Source organism: Tenrec ecaudatus, chromosome 2, assembly GCF_050624435.1.
Source record: "Tenrec ecaudatus isolate mTenEca1 chromosome 2, mTenEca1.hap1, whole genome shotgun sequence".
In the NCBI taxonomy this organism is placed as follows: domain Eukaryota; kingdom Metazoa; phylum Chordata; class Mammalia; order Afrosoricida; family Tenrecidae; genus Tenrec; species Tenrec ecaudatus.
In genome coordinates this window covers 40,879,725-40,903,018 of record NC_134531.1, presented here as the reverse complement: position 1 = coordinate 40,903,018, position 23,294 = coordinate 40,879,725, and the positions used below count along the sequence as shown (strand labels likewise).

Here is a 23,294-nt window from a genome sequence, read left to right as displayed (position 1 = left end):
ACTTGTTTTCTGATTCTATATTTTTTGAAACTTTTGCGTGGAGGTGAGATTTAGTTTATTTAAACAGACATGTACTGAAAATAATCTAATATGTTATCATTTGATCTCCATGTATACCCATTTTAAAGCTGTTTCAGTATGTTCCCAAAAAAGTCAAGGGGAAATACATGTGGCTTAAGCCCTGGTGGATCCCTTCTGGCCATGGACCAGGCATGTGAATAGCCTCACAGAACACATTGGAAAGTGGATTGTTGCAGGTGCAGTAAGGTTAAAATTTATCATTGGTCATTTGATCTTATTTATGAACCATTAAATTTATTCTAGTTTTTAATATTTTGTGCTTCCTTTTGATTAAGTTTTATATCTGTTTCACTTTATTATTTTTACTAGTTTTTCTTTGTTTTAATATATTCCTAATATTTTCATGTTTCACAATGCATTTGAAATCCAATACAGGTTAATTTTTAGAGACGCTAACTAGATAAATGGCCCCTTGAAAGTATGGCAGGAAAGCTGGAAGAAATAGGGAGGTCATAACTATAAGTGCAAGAATGAAGAAAATGTTCTACAACTGATGATAGTGGTGATTGTACAACTCTTCCTGATGTGATTGAACTGTATGATATATGGATCATAGGTCAATACAATGGTTGGGAATAAAAAAGATAAAAGTTCAAACAATATATTGGAAAAATTAGAGTTATTCATGATTGAGTTCCTAATTTATTAGAAATGGTTTATGAGGGAAAGGCAAGAGTCAAGGGAATTCCTGACTTGAATCTTGGGGTAGAAGGCTACTAACTGAGATAGGAAATTAGCTGATGGACCGTATATGCCTTGAAAAAGATGCTTACCGTATATACTCGAATAGAAGCCAACCCGAGTAAAATCCGAGGTACCTAATTATTACCTGGGAAACCAGAAAAACTGATTGACTCAAGTGTAAGCCTAGGGCAGGAAATGCAGAAGCTATTTGTGAGTTTCAATAATCAAAACAAATGAAATAAAATTACTAAAAATTGAGACATCAGTGGGGTAATGTATTTAAATATTTATTTTAAATAAAAGGACAACAACTCATTTAACATTAGTAAACCAGCACAGTAAGTGGAAAATAGGTTCAACAAAAATAATAAGATATCAACAATGATACCTTAAGAGTACTATTCCCTGAGCTTAATCAGCAACCAAGCTAAAATGTAAAGAGTTAAAATCCTTCAATACTAGATTCCTCCTCATCATCCGTATCCCAATGCAGAGCTTCAGCTGGTGTGAGGTCATCATAGACGCTGCCCTCACTGAGATCGCCGTCATCACCATCACTGCTGTCATTTTCATACAAAGCGCAGTCTTCTCTGCCATCCATAGCATTACTAATACTACATTTCTGGAAGGCACGTCGCACCATGTCTTCTGGAATGTCTTCCCATGCATCTCAAACCCACTTTGCTATTAACTCATGTCAGGCTTCATGAGATTTCCTCCTCTTGTTAGTCGGGCTTGACCAGATGACATCCATTCATGCCACTGACCCGTGTAGAAGCCGAGCCCCGTGAGTTGAAGTGTAATCATGTAGTGGAAGCTGTTCTTTTGGCTTCAGCATGAGTGCGTATGACTGGCAGACACCTCTCCTCCACGCAGCAGTTCCTTCCATCTTTGGACTACATTATTTCAATCTAGGGGTTTCAAGTCCACAGCAGAAGTGGGAAATTGTATTCCCAGGTCCAGTCCTGGGAATTCTGTGCATCACTTTGACCCACTTGTCATTGCAAGGACTTATTCCCTCGACCAACCTTATTCACCCGAGGAAATGATTTGGGGACTCAGCTAATGAAGTATGCCACAGGGTGACTTGGATACTTGTAGATATTGAAATATTAAACACAGAGGAAAGCTCAGACCTGGAAACATGGCAGTGGGAGTTATCTGAGGTGGCGGCTTGGGTTATGTCATGAGCGCAGATGACGACATTCATGGAGAACAAGTAGAGCGAGCAGTGGCCTGAGCAGAGAGCTCCGAAATCGGCCAGCACACACAGAGGTGATGTGGGGATAATGATGCTAGGAAGAGTGTTGTCCCACAGAAGTCCACAGAGGTGGAGAATTTCTCAACGCGAAAGTAGAAAAGAGTGTAACAACCCAGTAAAGTTTACCTACAAGGTACCTGCTGAAAAAGGTGATTGAATATTGGAGACGTTACTGAGTACAGATCCCACTTCGAGGGCAGAAAACAGATTTCCGTGGGTTGAGGAATAAGCAGAGAGGAGCCCTCGAGAGGAGAGGATGAAGAAATTGGATTTAAGGGGAAATTGATGAAACAAGGTTTCTGGGACAACCGGAACAAAAGTGCTTACTGAAATGAAATTGTGAGCGTATCTGTCGAATCCCGCTGTCTGGCGTGCTTTGTTTAGCTTCCATTATGATTGATCACTCATATTTGTTGCAGCAATTTTGTTAATTTACCAAGCAATAGAGAACATAATCATATTTCGGGCCCCATAGTAGTTGTTTTACATGATGAATTCACCTGTCCTGGGAAGTGTAATTCATCTTTGGAAAGAAAATCACGTTTTTCTCAGTTTTGAAAACCAACATATCATGCATAAAAATGTGCCTATGAAACTTTGTTGTGACTTCGCTAAACTAAGGCAAACTGAATTCTTTTATTTTTGCTAAAAAAGACAAGACTTATAGCTTGTTTCTCTGACTTTAAACAAATGTTAATATTATGTTTCTTTGCTTTCCCTTCTATTCTTTCACTGGGAGCACCTTTAAAGGTGCCTTTCTTTCTCAGAACTCCTTTTTTTCTTTTCAGTAATACATAGCAGACACAGAGAAAGCAACACTTGTATCTGGAATGAGCTGAACATTTAATGTTCTGGGATTTAATATTAAGTAAAAATCCCTGTCACCTCTATTTCATGAATAAACCATGCCATTGATAATTTAATGTTGATTCACATCTTTCTAGTAGGGTATATAGCAGTACTTAAAATGCTTTAAATTTCTTTCTATAAAGTATAAATGGTTTCTCGCTAAAGACCACAATATTCAAAGGGAGCAAATCTGAATCATTATTATTAATTCTGGTGATAAAGGTGATAGCAAGAATGAGTTTTCATTTGTGTTAGGGTCTCTTTTAAGTAGAATTTCACAGAACTTAACTATACTGATTGTATCATTTAATAAAGTCCTCTGAACATCACCCTGAAAGGTCCTGTTTAGAAGTAGAATGATAGTTTTTGAGTCCGTACACTGTGTACTCTGACACAGTTTGACCTTCTTATCGGTGCTCCTTTGTACTTTCATTAGAATCTTGGTCTTGGAATATTGGATCAAAGTAGTTAAATCTATATATAAAGGAGGCATTTTAAATGAAATGCATTCCCTAAGCTAAAGCAGACTCAATCATCTTCACTTTACAAAAGTTCCCAATGCCTGCCTCAGTACCTGGCTTATGATAAACCCTGAATAAATAGTTGCGGATGATATGGGCAGTTGTGCGTGGAGGGTAATATCTGAGTCTGTATCTTTCTGTAAAGGTTGCTTACCTGGGTCTTGATGGATCATGCACCCTTTCTAGCTCACTTTGCTGTGATGTTCTTGTCCCACTGGCTATCGGGGTCAATCTGTAACTGCGAAAGGAAGAGTTAGTCATGAGATGAGCATCTTGCGATCATCTTTCCATTCTGCTCGTCAGAATGGAATGTATCTCAGAACCAAAGCCGCATGATTCAACAAATCTCTTTGCCGATGAGATTTTCAAGACAGCCACATTCTGTGTTCCCCTGTCATGTCAATCACGTTCAGAATCTCTTCTTTGCCATAGGCCTCCTTCCCCCAAATATCACTTCCCCCTGTGTTTCATTTAAAGGTGTATTTATAGTCCACTAATTTCCCTGTTTGTTTTTTTATAGCTTGCTTTGCATGTTGAGTTGGATGCTGGTTTGGGGGTTTGGTGGTGGGGCCAGTATTAATTTTCAGCTGTTCTTTAAACTATATCACTATTCCATTTGCTCACCCACGTACTCATTTGACAAATGCATTAATTAAGCCTCTGTGCAATTTTGATCCTTATTCACTGTCCAACTTCTGAATGCAAGTGGGGCATATGCCTGTGGACGGGGGCGCACCTTCGCCCAGAAAGTGGCATCTACACTGAAAATCAGCGTCTCGCAGCCAACTTGACCCAGTGCAGTGCGCTATTTGACAAGACATAAGAAGGACTGCAGAAGAAGGATGCCTTTGAATGATGGTGCTGGTGTGCCAACTACTGAAAGGACGATGGACTGCCAGTGTTCTTGGCAGAACCTTCTTTAGAAGCAAAGAATGTGAGACTTTGCCATGTTATTTGGAGAGACCAGTCCCTGGAACAAGACACCATGCTTGGTCAAGTGGAGGGTCAGTGGAAAAGAGGAAGGCCCTCACTGAGCAGGATCGACACGGTGGCTGCAGCAGTGGGCTCAGCCGCACCGTGACTGTGAGACTGGCCCAGGACTGGCCACTGTGCTGTTAGGTTGTACATGGTGAGTGGCGTGAACTGCAGGCACCCAGCAACCTCATCTCAGCTGCTGCGTAGGACATACGGGTAACGACGAATTGCTGTAGCTGCCCCCTGGCCTGCCCTGGCGGAGCCCTTTCAGACCTTCCCCCTGCCTTGGTTGGGCTTGTGAATAACCCTTTGCTCTCTGGTTGATTCTGACCTCTGGATCAAAGCAGAACTGGGAACCCATACGGTTTCCAAGACTGTAATCTTTATGGACGCAAATAGCCGTGTCTTTCTCCTCCCGGGGAGCTGGTGGGTTGAACGATCGACCTTCTGGTTAGTGATTGAGTTGTTAACCGCTCTGCCTCCAGGGCCCCTTGCAGCTTTACTCCCCCAAACCCCAAACTCACTGCCAGCGTGTCTGAGCCTGGATCTGCCTCAGGGAGTAGAAAGCCCAGTCTTTCTCCCAAGGGGCTGATGGTGGTTTTGAACTGCTGGCCAAGTGGGTCTCAGCCCAACACGTAACCACTATACCACCGGGGCCCCGGCAGCTTTGCTAGTTAGCTCCAATTACACTGAATTTTCCCTCTTTAGGGCAGCCAACTCATTTGAGCAGGACATCATTTTATCAGTCATGCTAGCTGTTACAACAAATAAACCTCTAAATATCAGAGTTTCCACCCTCCATATCTATTTTTCACTCATCGTGAACAGAATGGGTTGGTTCTGAGTGCTACTGCTAATGGTCACTTAAGGACCCAGGCTCTCAGAAGCTCAGCTGTATTTCAAGGGCAACCTGGGTGTCGTTGCCCCAGGAGGACACCAGTGGTCACCTACAGCAGGCTGTTAGGTGTCAGAGCCCGGGAGTTGCAGACTCCCCCCCCCCACCTCCCCTTCTCCCATTGTGAGAATGCAGGAACATAGCCATCTAACTCCTAGGGAATGCTGGGAAGTGCACATAGTGGGATCCCAAAAGAATGCCTTCTGCACTAGATTGAATGGCAATGTCATACTTGTTTCATATATCTTATATGAGAAGGGGCTTCAAAAAGTTTATGAAAATTGTAATGAAAAGAAAAGTAGATTGTTTGGCATATAATTCACATATCATACAATTTGCTAGTTTCCACCAAGGAGAGCTGTAGTTGCCACTACAATCTGTCTTAGAGTATTTCCTTCTTTCTAGCACTCATCGTTATTGGCTCCCCATTGCTCTCGACCTCCCCGGCCGGACCCCCAAGGGTATGACACCCCCAGGAATCCAGTGAGTGTCACTTTGGAGTTACCGAACCTGGATTTCACAGAGAGAAACACATCAAATAACAACAACACTGCCTTAGCTCCATCTCGTCCTTGGGGTTTTGGGCGCACCCTGTGTAATCTCATTCTTGTTGGGTTTTGTTGTGTTGCTACCCATGCTGCTGGTGAAGGTAAAATTGATTGCCTTCCTTTGGTGATTGACTCTACTCTAGATTCCTTTAAAATATGAAATATTGAACTTTATCTGGTTTCCCAAATCTTCTGTACTTTTGCTCGCTGGCCCCCTGCATTACCAAGCATGATGTCCTTCTCCAGGGCTGCTCTCTCCTGACAGCATGTCACGTGCTTTGGTTAACACATAATAAATCAAAACCTCACGCAGTGAGTTAAAACAAGGGTGCTCAGATACTCTGCATCTGATCTAGTGCATTTTTACTCCTAAAAACATTTGACTTTAGCTATCACACTTGTAGACGGGCGCTAGGAGTAAAGCATGAACCCATGTAATCTCTCTCTGAGTCAAGCGAGAATATTCTTGCAAAGAGATGGGGGTTCCGCTGTGTTTTATAGCTCCTTGTTTGCTTGCCAACACACTGTTTCTGCCCTGCAGGCGCTCTAGGTAACTAACCGACGGCGGCGTACGTGTGTAAGTCAGACTCGGGGACGTCAGGCAGACTTGTCTGAGGCTGTCATCAGCCTTTACCTCTGTGATCGTTATGTCACCAGAAACAACATTTGTCCCTGCTGTATTCCAATTAAAGAAAACATCTTTAATTCAAGGGGTTTTGTTTTGTTTAGTCTTAATATGCTTGCTTGGTGTTTGCTTTTCCCTGAGTCCATTAGCACTTAGCACCCTGGGCCAGTCTGCCTCGGGATGTGGTGTAGAAGCCGGCACAGCCGACTTCAGCAGGTGGAGACATCTTATGAAAGAGCTGTTTCAGAACCCTTTTTTAAAAGTATTTTTTTACAAAATGTTTTCATTTGCAATTATTTCAAATTGAGAGAAAAAACCCGAAAACGTTTCTTTTCAATTGAGTTATTTCTCAGTGTTATTTTGTAATTGTTGTGTTGGGTTTTTTTGGGGGGTGATGTTTGCTTTTCTGTACATGGACTCCAGGATGGGTAAATCTGTAGAGACAGTAACTGGACTAATAGTTTCTTAGGGCGAGGACAGGAGAGATTGGGTAAAAGGAGGGAGCTAAGAACAATCAGTACGAAAAAGATGTTCTAGAATTGATTGTGGTGGCAATCACACAACTCTTTGGGATATTACTGAACTATTCATTTGTATGATACGTGAATTATATGTCAGTAAAACTAAACAAAAAAAACTAAACCAGAACTACAATTTCCCTTCTACCCATATTCCTCAAATGTTAACATTTTACCAATTTTGCTCACCTACCCCCAACTGTGAACATTTTACCAGTTTGCCTTCATCCTGTCTCTCTCTCTCTCTCTCTCTCTCTCTCTCTCTCTCTCTCTCTCTCTCTCTCTCTCTCTCTCTCTCTCTCTCCATATATATATATATATATATATATATATATATATATATGAATTGCCAGCCTGGAGCTTCATTACCCCTAAACGTGGCCGTGTGTTTATCTCCACAGCACGCACACGTTGTCGTGAACAGCAGTCCCGTGTTAACATGGGGACAAGCACAGACAATAGTGCTGGTAGGGCACAAGATGCACTTAATCTTCAGACTCCAGTCCGGTCTCAGCAACTGCCCCAGTTCTTTCCGTCACCAGGTTCGAGTTCGCAAGGGCACCCTCCAAATCAGACTGTCCTTGGCTGTGTCTCGGACTTTCAGGACTTTGAGACTTGTGGGGATGCTTCAGTGGCGTTCAGTGCTCTGAAAATGTCAAACACGCCTGGTGCCGCTGTCCTAGGACTGCAGCGGGGTTCCTTTCCTCCGTGTGTTCTTAAATTGAATGTGTACCTAGCTCAGAACAATCAGGTATGGTGCTTATAGAAACGTGTCACTTTCTATGCGGAAGAAACATCAGAGGTTCCAGGTACACTAAGATGTCTCTAAGCAGCACTGCAGGAGCACTGGGCTCAGTGGTAGACTGCTAATCATAAGGTTGGCAGATCAAGCCCACCAGTTACTCTGTGAGAGAAAGGCCGTCCACTCACATACAGATTGGCCATCTCAAAAACCATACGTAGAGGTGCAATGCGTCAGAATTGGCTGATGGTAGAGGTTTTCTGTTTGTTTAGGACATCTTTTTAAAAAATCACTTATGAAATGAAACAACAAGTACATTAAAACAAAGCTGAGAATGTCTAGAGGGCAGAGAAAAAAACAGATGAATGGACAGGGAACCCCCAGTACAGAAGTAGTGAGAAGATGAGCTACCCTGGCGACTGTAAGCAGTGTCAGGGAGAACTTGGTGTAGAATTTGTTGACTGGGAACCCACAGGGCTGTGTGAACTTCCATCAGGAGGAATGAAATATTCTGAAAAACATGGATGTATATATGGATTGTGATAAGAATTGTTCAAGCCCCCGATAAAATGATTTTAAAAAAGGAGAAAATATTCTTAAAAAAAAAACAAAACAAACAAAAAAAGGATATCTCTATCACAATCCTACGAAATTAACAAAAATAATGTTTTGATGAACATCGCGATGGAGCCCATTTTACGGCCGTAGGTGTTAGTGAGGGAGCTGGTTTGTTCCTACCCACTGTGCGTTTGTCAGGAGTTCATCACCCAGGACTGCCAGCTGGGAGTTTGAGTAGGCAGTCTTTGCTTCCATATGAGACCTATACATATTTCATACCACGACAGTGTCAGCATTCCATGTACACCTATGATGCCCTACTGCCTAACTCAATAAACTTGCACATAACTAAGGCTGCATGTGTTGCTCGGGATTATAAAATTACACCTTTCTAAATTTCATGCGTTTAAAATCAAATTCGCTTTGTACCCTCCATCTCCCGCCCCAGCCACTTCCTTTTCATTTGGTGACAGCCTCCGACCGCAGAGATGCCACAGAGATTTTCACCTCTGCCTCACCCCCAGCATTCATGCCTGTGATTTGTATAACCCAACCAAATTTACTGTCATCTCCAATAGGATTTGTCAGAATCTAAATAGTTAGGGGAGAAGGCAGACTCGTTTTCTCCTAACGAGTGGCGTGTGGTTTTGAGCCTCTAACGTTATAGCTGACAACAATGCTTAGGCCCCAGTGCCACAAGGGATCTCTCTCAACGTCTGCGATTGAGACGGTGATTTAATGTCAGGTGTGTGTGTGTGTCTTTGTGTATTTTCTTATAACTATGAAATAATGGGAAGGAAGCAAGAGCGCTGTAAGATTTTACTGGCAGAATGGCAAGACAACTTGGACAGAGCTTTCAATGCCAGGTACATTTCTTGTCAGTATTCTTGATTACGAACGTATATCATCCATTCTGGAAGCAGTTGCTTTTCCCAGAGCTTAGTAACCAACCAGAGGGAGAATCGACTGTGGGAATTACTCAAGTGTCGTGACACATAGAAGGTGGTTAGTGGGTTTTTAATGAATGAAGATATAAAAAAGGATTAAAATAGAACAGCAGTGACGCAAATATTCAGAACTCTTGTTTCTGCTTTTGCCTAGAATGTTTTTTATTTTAACTTTGTTTTTCTAAAAGCAAAATAAATGCCAAGGGCTAGAAAGGCAGATACACCTTTCACATTAGTCACTGCCAGGAAAATGCCAATCGTTGCCTCTGCCTACTACTTGATGGCGTTGTGACCTGGAGGAAATCCCAGAGCGCCGCGGAAAGGGTCTGTAATCGAAAATTTGGTGGTGCTGATTATGTGTTTGGAGAAGGGAGAAGTGGATGTCGGGAGCCTGTAGATTTCAGTCTAATATTTTTGGACTGATAATGAGCCACAGTTCTGGAAAGGGTCCTGTGATTATGACTTGTCCTAGCCGCCGATGGTCTTGTTGCTGATGCATCCTCACCCAAATAAGTTCATGGTTGTTGTTGTATTTGTTGTTGCTGTTAGGTGCCATCAGTCGGCTCAGACCCACAGTGACCCCGTGCACAAGAGAACACCCTGCCTGGCCCTGCGCCCTCCTCCCGATTGTTCCAATGCCTGAGCCCCTTGCGGGAGCCACAGTGCCAGTCCAGCGCTCAGGGGCCTTCTTTTCCCTGCCCCCCACTTAACCAAACATGATGCCCTCCGGACACTGCTGTCTCCTGGCACTGTGTCCAATGCGTGCGAGACAAAGTGTTGCCATCCTCGCCTCTAAGGAGCACTCTGGCCTTACTTCTTCCAGTGCGAGACGGTTGGTGCAAGTTCGTAGTAGCACTTAGTGAATGCCAGTGACATGCACGTGTATCTGAACTTCAGCTGCAAGCACAGAGTGATGGGTAATAACAAAGCGTTGCGGGTCAGAGCCTTTGGCCAGCAATGCCTCAAGTGCGGAGGAAGACGATGCGTTTCACCCCTTACTTGCGGTCCGTCACACTTTCATCCTGTAACTTAATTCTGCTCTCCTCCCTGCTGAAGAAGTCAAGGATGCCGAGTTCCTTCCTGATTTCTCGTCCTGTTTTGCAGGGGAAGATGGTGAAGGGAATGGGCGGTGCTATGGATTTGGTGTCCAGCCCCAAAACCAAAGTGGTGGTCACCATGGAGCATTCTGCAAAGGTAACAAGCCCCCAGGAGGAGGCGTTCTGGACACTGCCCACACCCTTGGTCACTTGACCCCAGCTGTTGTTTTCCTGATTCATCCAAGTGGGTGCTGACATTTCAAAGAGAAAGGTTTCATGTCATGTCTGTTGTCAGTGTGTGAATAAATGGTGGGTTAACTTTCAGGGAGGCCAACAATGATAAGGTTCTTCGGATTTTTGCCTTGCATGCAGATTGAAGGTCAAAGGTCGTAATGTCCCCAAAGGCAATGAGGAAATTTATTTTAAAATATTTTATTGCATTTATTTGTTTATATACCTAAGCTATACCACTGGTTTTCAACACACATGATTTTTTTTAAAGAGTTTGGAAATACTTATTTTTCCAAAACCCCGAGATGTTTTGATGCAGGTTTTTACAACATGATTGTGGTTGGTACCTTGGTGCAATATGTAGGGCACAACAGGATGGAGAGTTAACAACTATATTCAAGTGGACACTATAGCTTCTTATCTAGTCCGAGAGGTTACATCTCCCCCCCCCCATAGTTTTATTGATATAAAATTCATAGATCATACACTGCCTTAGTTAAGTCGCTTTTAAAAAGAATTGTATATATAGCGTCACAATCATTTCTGGTGTTCCCTGCCCGCCTCTGCATTCATTATTTGCTCCCCAATTCCCTCCACCCCCGCCCTTATCCCTGATAACCAATTATTGTCTCTATGAATCCATTCCTTCTGTGCTTCGTAAACTCTGAAACATAACAGAAACAATAAAAAACAGAAAGGAAAACATAAAATAAAGTTAAAAATAAAGGGTAAGAAAGAAAAGGCCACGAGCAATATTTTAAAAACCAGAGAAGAAATTTCTGTCCTGGAACAAACAACAATTATTTAAGCCTAGAACAAATTCAGGTTGGGTCAAGAGGGAGGCCAACTGACGGAGTATCACATTGTACTGTACTTCTATTCACTGTAATCAAGCTTACAATAATCTCCAATATAACCCTGTTTGAGTTCCCTGCCTATATGACAAGGGGGGACCTACCTGAGACTTACTCTGACAAGACACTCTGCAGATGGATTTTGGGCTCCCGGTGTCCGCCTTAGCCTTCTACAAATTGAGTGTTCACAATTTAAGCCCTGATACTTTTTCCTTCCTATTGCTTGTACTTTGCTATTGCCGTCTTCTGGATCACAGAGGCTGGTGTGCTCCTTCCGTGTGGACTTAGTTGGCGGCTCACTTAAATGGCTGTTTGTTTGAATACAAGGCTTAAGACCCCAGGTAACTATCCACTTGATAGCTGGGCACCATCAGTTTTCTTCACCACACTTTGCTGCTATAGCCCCCAGTGCGTCTTGTCAAGGGTCAGACTCCCTCTCCAGTTAGTGACTGTTCTCCGAGACATTCCGAGTTCCTTCTGCTGCTTTCTCTGTAAGGTGAACAGCCTGGGGGAAGGGTCCCCAGCACTCCTTGAAGCATCACCCAGATAAGAGGAATGCTCTCCTTCCTTGTGCTAAGGGCAAGTGGGAGGACTTGTCTGCTGGCGTGCAGACTGCCTTTTCCTCCCTTCCCAGCTTGCTCCCTTGGGATACAGCTGCAGATGTTTCTAAATAGAATTTTACTTGCCTTTGGAAAGCAAGCTCTTTGGGTCGGGTTTTTTTTTTTTTTTTTTTTTTTTTGCTTGCTTGCTTGTTTAAATCCAAAAGAAATACTGGCGAATCTTTACAGCCAGCAGTTCCCTTCAGTTCAGGGGCCAGCAGCTTCTGGAACATGGAGCCTGGCTGCCCACATGCTGCTCTGGTGATGTACATCATTACCCTGGAGCTCATCCCTGGAGGTAGCACACGTCCCGGGCATGGGGGCCAAACTGGCATCGTGAGGGGAGTTTTCGTTTATGTGGAGGTACTAGGGTTTCGTGCAAAACTGCTCTTGTTTCTGCTGTCCAGCCACCTCCTCCCATCAGCCTCTCCTTCATCTCTTTGGCTTGTCTTCTATTCTGCCCTTTAAAAGTGGGACAGAGAGGAAGAGCGTTGTGGTGCGCAGCGCTGGGTTGTCATCAGTGGGGAAGCTAACAAGGTCCACCCGTGTGATTTGTAAGGAGCCAGAGCTGAGCCCCACTCACACAGCAATAAAGTTTTATTTAAACACAGGGCCACTTCAAAAGAATTGAAGCAAGTTCTTCCATGGAAGGGAGAAGGCCCCTTAAGCATGGATAGCATATACCTGGGAACCAGGTCCCCCAGGAAGAGTGCGAAAGCAGGAGGACCTTGTCTGGGGGAGAGTTCTTCATTTTTAAAGGCGCAGTCAAGGGGGTGGGGTGGGTTTTAAGCTCTGCAAATGATCAAGCAATTTTTTAAGTGGTTGCTTAGTCACTCTTTGGGTGTCATCTTTTATTTTCCTTCCAATTTTATCTCATCTCTGGTTCCGTGTCACGATCTTTCAGATTCATCCAGGCGACAGTTCTGACTCAGGATGCTCGCTGGTGTTCACCTCAAGGCTACCCATTTCCCATGCTTCTCCTCTCAGGGCCCATTGTCCATTCCCTTAGCCGACAGAACAGAATGTTCCTTCCTTAAGCAGGCAGGCAGCCCTGTCCTGACCCCATCAGGATAACAGTATGTGTTTCTACTGGGTACAAAGCATGATGGTTGGCATCGTGCATACAGGATCTTGTTAGTGATAAAGATGCAGGCAGGTAAGACACTTTTAAAGAGGCCAAACCAAGGAGTTTACTTTGAGCTGGTCCAGCTCCTTGGCATGATACTGCCACCTCCTACGAAAACCACTGCACAGACCTGCTACCCATACCTGCCCTTTCCCTGAAAGGTTCAGGTTTCAGATTAACCCCTTTTTTACCCATTCCCCAATAAAAAAAAAATATCTTGCTTCTATGAGACAGGCATCAGCAAAGTGCTTAAAAAAAAGCATTCTGGGTATCCAGTTGTACCTCCTAGTACCCATTTCCTCTAATACCCATTTATATTAGAATTCTCCAGGTGCTGATAGGGAGATACATCGTAGGATAACATTTCCCAGCCTCACTTTCATGGAGTTGTGTCCATGGCACTCAAATTTGGGTCAGTGGGATTTGAGCCTCTGTGATGTGTATACTCTCTCAGTAGCCTTAAAGAGAAAGCTGATTGTATCCTCCTTCTGGGCCCCTCCTCCCCCCTTCTGAGAAAGGCCTCAACTGAAGCAGAGACTTGTGATGTGGAGCATCCCCACCCACACAGGCCCCTGGATATCCTGTCCCTGGCTTTGTGGGTTTTTTCTAGGAAGACTCGTAGTTTCATCCTTGGCCCTGCCCTTGTGACCATCAGCACCTTTCTTGGGTACTATCCAAGTTCTTGGTGCCAATTCTGACTTTTCTTCCCCAGTAGCTCCTCATCCTTATTTCTAGGCTGGAATTCTCTGCTGATCAGCCCTGCCCTGGCTGCCCCACAGCTGCCACAGCTGCAGCCCCTACACAGGCGGGATCCCCATCATTTCCTTGAAATACAGAGCGTTCCTCCTGTTGGACCCAACTGGAGCAGTGATGATCTCGCAGCCCTGTGGCTGGGAAGGCACTGAGGTGTCTTTTTGCCCCTTAGCCCTAGACCAGGCACACTAGTGACTATAATCCCTCTCCTTGCCCAGATTCGGGTCCTTGGCTTACCTGCTTGGATCTGGGTTGTAGCATCTGAAGCATGTCCTTACTCCTGCTCTGCTCTGGGCCTCCTTTCAAGTCATCAAGCCAACCAGGCTCAGAGCGACCAGTTCTAAACCAAAGTGAGGCTGTTTCTGCCTCGAGCCCTTGAGTAAAGGCCACGCTGCTGCTTAGCCCATCAGCTGTTTGTGATCCGCTTCTCCAACAGCCCATCATGTCCTGGACTTCAAGGCCTCGGCTCTGCTAGACCCTCCACAAATACAGCCCATTGTTTCCCCTTCCTGGGTGTTTTCATGCTGTTACCCCTTTGCCTTTGCACTCACTGCTGCCTCTGCAACCCGTGCAGCCTGTCCTCACAGGTCACTGAGCACCGGTTTTATGCATCTGTTGCCTTAGTGCCTTTCATCTTCCACATCTTTTGAATGTCCAGATACATAGTCCTTGACCTTTGGTTGGTCAGTTTACATTCGGATGATCTCATGCGAGTGTGTTAATTTGTTTACGCAGCTGTCATGGGTTTATTGAGGATCTACTACATACCGCTCACTGGTTCTCAAAAACTCATTGTCAGAGTCGATTCTGATTCACAGCGACCCCGCAGGGCAGGGTAGACCCGCTCCTGTGGATTTCCTAGGCTGTGCATCTTTATGGGAGTGGACAGCCGCATCTTTCGCCTGAGGGGCTGCTGGTGGTTTTGAACTGCTGACTTTGCACTTAGCACCCAAATATGGAACCCACTATGTCACCAGGGCTCCTTCGAACTGTGGCTAGGGACTGAGAAATGAAAAATGAAAGGAAGGCCCTTCCTTCAGCTACCTCCACCACCTCTCAGAGCAGAGGAGTGTGACAAGTCAGTGTTTTAAATAGATGGGTGTACAAAATAGGGTTTACAGAATGGAGCACCTGCTTTGTTGTAGGAGAACAAAGGGCAGGACTTGCGAGGTACATGGCACCTGTGTGGAGATCTGAGGGAGTGAATCGGGTCAAGAGAATTGGCACTGGGATGGGCGAAGCCAAGGCGTGTTGGGGGATTTGCAATCAGGCTTCCGTTGACGGGAAGGGAGGGAGGGTTAGATGGGAAATGGTACGACTGGAGCACCAGGCAAGTGCCAGATTGCCAACAGTTTTGTATCACTTGTGAAGGGATTTCTAGTTTCTTCCAGGGACTGTGTTCTGAGCGGTGATAGGCAAATGTCCCGTGTAAGGCGGCAATGAGCATGCCTTCTTCGTTGTTACGTGCAGTAACCCATATATAATAAATACTTGGATTGCATTAATCAGAAGCTTAATAATTACATCGACTCTTCTTAGCTTTTCGTAGTTTGCGCTTAGTTAATAGCCAAGGAGATCTTCTGGTATTTGTCAGTTTCTCTTAGTACCTCTGTGCAGTTTTGCTTTATATGTTATGAGGATTAATATATCTTACTGTTATTACTAGTGATGACCCTCAGTATCTAATAATTCCTTTGCCTTGTACTCTCTTTTGAAGGATATTGATGAGCAAAGGCTTAGGTTAGGATCCTGATTCAGCTTAGTGAATGTCTCGCCTCCCAGATGTCTTGCTGTGTGTGTGCCTGTGCGAGTGAGCAGAGCATCTCTTCTTGACAAAGCCTCCGTGGTGTTGTGTGTGTGTGTGTGTGTGTGTGTGCTTTAATGCATTGAGTTCGCACTACTTTTTCCTTGGCTCAGAAACCCTTCTAGGATTTTCACATCGATGTCAGTCGAAATTGTCTAAGACTCTTTCCTCCGTAGCTTTGTTTATTCTTTCCCCATTACCTTTATGATTTGCTCCTTTTCTCCTTCTTAACCACTTTGCTCTGACCTTATGCTTTTCTTGGAAGTTTCTAGAATTATGTAACCACCTTCCCACCTTGGAGCATCAATTTTCTGTTCTCTCTGCCTGGAACACTCTTCCCCACGTATCTACTACACAGCTTACTACCTCATCCACTCAGGTCTCTGATGGGCTCAAATGGCATCTTAGTAAGGAAGCTCTCCTGACACCCTATTGTAGAAAATAGAATCACCCCATTTTTGGTAGATTCCTCGTGTTGCTTATTCATTAGATGTAAGCCTCAAGCAGACTGTATTATACACCCTGCGTAGACTAGTCCTGACTTACAGCAGGACTCAATAAATATCACACTAATTAAGTCTTCAAATAATAGTGATACTTTGAACATGGAGAGAGATCACCATTAGTTTCTTTTTAAACGAGGCCTTGCATGTTTACTGTCTGGGTTGTCCTTATAGCACCCTTGTGAGATAGCCTTTATTATTTTCCTTCAAAGGGAAATAAGCCCTGAGAGGTGAAATATTCTGATAAAGGTCAAGTGGAAAATGAAGTGTGACACCAAGCCTAGAAGCCATGACAACAAAACGCCTCTGACTTGTCTTTTCCTTCTGCCCAACTTTTCTGTCTGGCAAGTACCACCTCCTCTGGCAACATAAGGAAAGTGTTTTGTTCTCAATATTATGTACTGGAAATATGTTCCTAGGGGTATAACTTTCAGAGCACAAAAACAAAGAAATCCGGGAACCGTTGTCATTTATTGGAAACAAGCAAAGCTTGGTACCTACTTTGGAGACCGTAAATGAGAACTCTATTTCTAAAACAGGTTTAGAGTTTATTTTTATTGCAGTAGGAGGTCTGATTTCTGGAGGGATAAAAGAGTCATAATGTTGCTATGGCGTTTAGAATAAATCTTTATGAATAATTTTTTTATTTAGTCTAATTGGAGTCTGATCACATGGGTCTCATTGAAATCTGGAATGCCATTTTATCTTGTCTGTGCTTTTGGTGGAGCGCAATTATAAAAAGCAAATGAGGTTCATTAATCCTATTTATCTTGAGCCTGATATGTTACCAAAAGCCAACAACACATACTCTTTTTAAAATTTTCCTCTGGAAATTATTCTTGATGTAATTTCAAAAACATTGAAAATCACAGGCAGTCCCCAGTTTTTAAAAATTTTTCTTTTACAAAATTCAAAAAAGGATTTTCTTATTTTATAAAAAAGGTCAAAAAGTGAAACTTTTAGACAAATTAGTTCAAGGTGGATCCCTATGAGTTGGAAGTTCAAGATGTCCCAAATGTCCAACTTTTTTTTTGTTGTTGTCCCTGCCTTCTTTTTAAAAAAATATTTTATTGGGAGCTCTTGCATATATCATAACATTCCATCAATCACATAAAACAGTATTGTACAATTGCTACCACAGTCGGTTTCAAAACATTTTCTTTCTTTTTTGTACATGGATGGCATATAATATTTAAAAATACCATTAAACCATGTATTATTTAAGGTTAAGTATAATATGAAGGGATTTTTTAAGTGTAGAAAAAAATGAATTAAAATATAATGACATCTTTCCACTTTCCCTCACTTATTTTTTTAAATCATTTTATTAGGGACTCATACACCACCCATCTCGATCCATACATACATCAATTGTGTAAAGCACATTCGTACATTCGTTGCCCTCATCATTCTCAAAACTTTTGCTCTCCACCCAAGCCCCTGGAATCAGGTCCTCATATTTGCCTTTCCCTCCCCACTCCCCACTCCCTCATGAACCCCTGATAATTTATAAATTTTTATTTTGCCATATCTTGCTCTGTCCCAATGTCCAACTTTTCCAAACTGATATTCTCTCCAACTTCAACCACCAAACCTCCTTTTAGTTATCACCCTCATGTCTCAGAGTGCCAAAATGTGCTACACGGTCTTATAGAACTCATGCAGTATCAAGGAAACAGTTCACGTGGTTCTGGAGGCTGACAAGGCGGTAAACCAGAAGTTCCAATATCCACCTGGAGGATTCTCCTTCTTCACACCAAATTGGACTGTTGGTGCACAAGGTGTGGAAGCTGGTGACTCAGCTCATGTGATAGGCAGACAGTTCAGTGTCTGTGAGTTAGAGGTCAGGCAGAGGCAAGCCTGAAGCAGGAGCCAGAGAAAGAGTCAACACTGTCCAAGTTCCTCAACAGCAGGTCAGGGTGGCTGCCCACCCCGCGGCTTTCTGAGGGCGGTAACTGGCATCTTGTTGGTGTTCTTTATCAGGTGAACCAGTTCAGCAGTGCTGATCATCTGTGCATGCTCCATCTGGAATCAGGGGATCACAACATTGGCTTTTTACCCACATCGTCTAGGTCTTGGCTGAGGTGCGGGCTCTGCCTTTTGACATCGCAAGGTTAGGTAGAGGACGCGAGGATCACTCCTGCACACCTGAAGCAGGCCAGGTCTAGGCATGCTCAGTTTTGTGACCTCAGCCTCCTGCTGTTCCCCATCAAGCAGACAGCTGGCAGTTTGCTAATAAGGAGATCACAGAAAACCAGTTCTTGTTTTAACACAGGTATCAAAGATGATGGCTAACCTGTCCAAACAAATGGTGACGACTTGAGTCACAATTTCTAGTACCGCTGGGACTCAAAATATATCCCACTTGAATACTGCCTCATTAGCATAACAGATAACTCCCTCCAAAATGGGACTATAATCAAATTTACAAAAGGCTAGAATTTACAATACATCACAAGATTGAGGATGATTGCTAGATGGGTCCTGTAAGTAATTAACTGCATTGCAATAGCGTCCGTGTTTGTTTTGCAGTGAGCATTAAAGATGAAATGGTCCCAGGGGTAGTGTCGCCAACCTCCTTCCCTGGAACTACACGTAGCATCTCACCATCAAGGCGCCATTCGCTTGGAAGTGTGTCTGCAAACACTGCGTGCTTTTTGTTAGATGCTGTTGAGTCTGTTAAGACAGAACAAAGTGCTCAGTCTCTATTCCGCCATCCTCACAATCCTTTCTAGGTGTGGGCCCATTGTTTTATCCGTGGAGTTAATCCATCTCCTCGAAGGTCTTCCTTCCTTCCTTCCTTCCTTCCTTCCTTCCTTCCTTCCTTCCTTCCTTCCTTCCTTCCTTCCTTCCTACCTCTACCTCACCAAGCATGATGTCCTTCTCAGGAACTGGTCTGTCCTAATAACGTGTCCGAAGTACAGGAGATAAACTCTTGACAGCCTTGCATCGGAGGATCATTTTAGCTGTACTTCTTCCAAGACAGATTTGATTATTCTTCTGGCAGTCCATGACATACTGGTTATTCTTCGCCAGCATCTAGTGTTCCATATGCACCATCGCCCAGCCTTCACAGGCATAAGAGGCGATTGACAATGCCCTGCCTTGGTTAAGGTGCACCTGAGCCTTGAAGTGACATCATTAAAGAGGTATCTTTTTTTTTGCAGCCGGTTTGTTCAATCCAGTTCATCATTTGGTTTATCAACTGCTGCCTTTCATGGGCATTGATTTGTGGAACCCAGGGAAATGAGGTCCTTGACAATTTCAGTATTTTCTCTATTTATCATAGTTCTGCTCCTTGGTCTACTTGAGCCAGTGAGCAGCTGGACTGTTGCCCAACAGCTGGATTGTAAGGTTTTCTTTCTCCTCTTTTTTTTGTGATTCATACTGAAGATTTTGGTCTTTGACATGCCTTTGTGTTTCAAGTCCTCTTCGCTTTCAGCAAGCAAGGTTGTTGCACCTATGTACCGCTATGTGTTATGTATGTCCTCTACAGATCAGTGGCAGGTTAGGTTTCATGTATTGATGTACTAGGTTATTTTGGGGGTCTGGAAATGCTCAAAATTCTTCCCATGTAAATTAGTGTCAATTGCTTCTTCGAGGTGTGCTTTGACTTATGAAAAACTTCATAAGGATGCTCCACTTTCAGATAGCGGGGCAAACTTGTATGCTAAAATATATGAATAATCCCATTATTCAGAATATTTCATCATTAGTAAGGTGTTCCACCTTGATGATATTTTTCTGCTTGCTAAAAGCTTACCAGTCTTTCATGGCTAGACTATTTACTCCCTAGAATCTTCTGGTAGCAAGGGATAGGAACCCAGGTTTAAGAAATAATAATGCTCCCATGGTTTTTTATTTTCATTTCTCTCTTGAACACAAAAGCTCCAGCATAGATATTATAATAGAAAGGGGAAGTGGGGAGCAGAACACAGCCCACACCAGCAACGCTCTTACACCTCTCAGAACTTAATTAAACTGGTGGGCGGCCTAGTGATTACACATTGGGCTGCCGACTGAAAGGCCAGCAGTTCAAAACCACCAGCTGCTTCTCAGGAGAATGATGGGAATTTCTACTCTCGTAAGAGTTACAGTCTCGGAAACCCACCAGCATGGTTGTACCCTGACCTACAGGGTCACGATGAGTCAGCATGGACTTGATGGTAGATAACTTTAAGTTCAATACTTGGAATTTATAAGCAGAGTGTCCTCCTTCACCTAAAGAAGAGTGGTTGTTCAGAGAAGCTTGCTAAGGCGCCACAACAATTCATCAACGGAGGGATCAAAGCATCCCTGCTCACTCCTTGGCTCTGCTCTCCTCAGCTGGACATGCGTTGCAGCTGTGAGAGGAAATAAGAGGTAGATCTCTGTAATGATATTTGTATTTTATTGGGGGACAACGTGTGTGGTGGGGTGGGGCTTCTCTTCCAAGATCCCAAAGCTCTGAAGACATTATTTCCAGGGAGAGGACTGGCTTTATCTGTTGTCTAATTGGACTAGTATTCCCCTAGAGAATGTGCCTTTCCCCCCAGCCCGTTATTACATCTGCATATAAGCCGCATCTGTAATAGCAGCTGTTGTCTACGTCAGCGCTGGCTAAGTCTTTCCACTGGAGGCCTGTGTGGATGTTGGCACACCTGCTTCCCTCACTGCCACTGAGTCGATGCCAGACTCAATAGGACAGAGTCGAACGGCCCCTGAGGCGGTACGTCTTTATGGGAGCGGGAAGGCATCTCTTTCTCCCTGGATAGGTTAGTAAGTGTGAAACACTGACCTTGTGGGTAGCAGCCAAACTCTGAAAACAGATGCCAGCAGAGCTAAGTAGGTATTTTGTAATTGTAAGGAGCCCAGACTGCAGCAGGGCTAAGTGTTGGATGACTGGCTACAAGGCTCCTAGTTCACACCCACTAGCCACTCCATGGGAGGCAAAAATGAAGCAGTCTGCTCCTGTGAAGGCTTACAGTCTCACAGACCCTAAGGTGTAGTTCTACTCTGTCGTGTAGGGTCACTTTGAGTCGGAATTGACTCAATGCGGTGCGGGTTTTTGGTTGGTTTTTCTTTTCTGTTCGTTTGTTTTGTAAAGGTAAAAACTACCCCAGGAGAGTAAACTCACTGTGGGGGACCTCCTCGTGCTCTTTCATTCTGTGAACCTCGAGTTCCTTTTGTTCACAAATCCCTGTTTCTTTTCTGTGTGTACATTGGTCATCAGAGTGATTTGACATTCATGTATTGTGCAATTTCCTAATGTTTTCTATATCTGTGGGGTGTGTGTGTGTGTGTGTGTGTGTGTGTGTGTGTGAAGGACCCCTCATTGGGCCTCAAACGGCGAGATTGGTGGTTCAAACCCACCAGCCACTCCAAGGGCACATGAGGAGGGGATCTGCTCCCTTTAAGATTGACAGCTGGGAACTATTTGGGATTGCTCTGAGTCAGCATTGACTCAACGGCATTGGTTGGAGTGCGTGAGTGCGTGAGTGAGTGGGTGAGTGAGTGAGTGAGTGAGTGGGTGAGTGAGTGAGTGAGTGGGTGAGTGAGTGAGTGGGTGAGTGGGTGGGTGAGTGAGTGAGTGGGTGAGTGAGTGAGTGAGTGGGTGAGTGAGTGGGTGGGTGAGCGGGTGAGTGAGTGAGTGCGTGAGTGAGTGGGTGAGTGCGTGAGTGAGTGGGTGAGTGAGTGAGTGGGTGGGTGAGTGAGTGAGTGGGTGAGTGCGTGAGTGAGTGGGTGAGTGAGTGGGTGGGTGAGTGAGTGAGTGGGTGAGTGAGTGGGTGAGTGAGTGAGTGAGTGAGTGAGTGCGTGAGTGAGTGAGTGCGTGAGTGAGTGGGTGAGTGAGTGAGAGGGCATATAGGAAATATTTTACTTAGTTCCGATCAGTGGGAAGAACGATGGAACAAGAACTGCTCACGGACAGGCCCACTTGGTATAATTTCACAAGTCCTAAGGGAGACCTACCGTTGGCTTAGTTGTACCCCCAGAAAACAAGGTATTCTCTTGCCAAATTCAACCTTCCTAGCCCCTCTTTTCAGCAGATGATGGCAAGGCTTGCGCTTTAGAAGGGAGCAGAATAGGGAGGTAGAACTGAATTTTACTCTGTCATTCTGTGTTTATTAATTTGCATGTTTTCTTATTGAAGCCTTGAGGTGTCTTTGCTTCTCTTTGTAATATTGCTTGGGTTGCTTTTAAGCCCACCCATGCGCCTTTACTGGTGTGCATCTCTTGGTGAGCTCAGAGATGTCAGAAATGTGCAAATCAATATCTTTGAGCGAGATAGCAGCCTCAGGTGGGTCCAGAAAACAGGTAAACCCCAAACCCAAACCCACTACCACTGAGCCAGTTTTGACTCTCAGAAACCATTACAAGGTGTTCAAGACCATTAATCTTTATGCGAGCAGGCAGCTGTTTGTGAGTTTGAACTCCCGACCTTGCAGTTTGCAACCCAGTGCCTAACCCATCATGTTTTGTTACCTTTCCAAAGTAACTTTCTATTGTTGTTGTTGCTGTTAAGTGACGTTGAGTCAGGTCCCACTGATAGCACCCCTGTGGCCAACAGAACGGAGCACTGCCGGGTCCCGTGTCAGCCTCCCAATTGTGCCTATGTCCGAGCCCATCATCGTGGCCACTGAGTCAGCCTCTCGGGTAAAGAGCCTTCCTCTTTCTCACTCCCCCATTACGTAACCCAGCACGGCGTCCTGGTCTCTCCTGACGTGTCCAAGGATGTGAGGCAAAGTCTCACCGTACTTGCCTCTCAAGAGCTTTCTTCCAAGAAAGATTTGTTTGTTGTAGAGCAAATTCAGCTTGGGCCAAAGGGAGGTCAGCTGACCAAGCGCCCTATTATGCCATGGTTGGATCCACCGAAATCAAGTTTGCGGTGATCGCTGTCTGATGGTAAAGCTGTTAGAGTCCCTCACCTGCGGCCAGAGGCTCCATCTCACCAGATAGTCTGCGGATGGATTCCCGGCCCCCCCTGCCCTCCCACGCCTTCCACACGCTCAGTGCTCACAGTTGAAGCTCGGCTGCATCTCCCTTCAGCATGTTTGGATTTTGTTATTGTCGTCTTTGGATCGCACAGGCTGGCGTGAAGCTGGAAACGTTTCAATGCTGTCCTTTGTACTCAGTTTTTGTCTTTTCTGACATCTGTCGATAAGGAAGAAAAGGGAAAGGGGAGGAGGGGAGAGGAGTGGGAAAG

General features: G+C 44.4%; 1 protein-coding gene across 2 annotated transcripts in view; it reads left to right on the top strand.

Annotated features, from left to right (window-relative positions):
• Positions 1-23,294, top strand: part of OXCT1 (3-oxoacid CoA-transferase 1) — a 172,482-nt gene that overhangs the window by 124,425 nt on the left and 24,763 nt on the right. The window contains exon 14 of one of the 2 annotated variants that reach the window (XM_075540975.1): positions 10,309-10,398. The exons of the other annotated variant lie outside the window; for it this stretch is intronic. Within the exon in view, the coding sequence (XP_075397090.1) occupies positions 10,309-10,398 (90 nt within the window). The remainder of the gene's footprint in view (positions 1-10,308; positions 10,399-23,294) is intronic. 2 annotated transcript variants of the gene reach the window in all.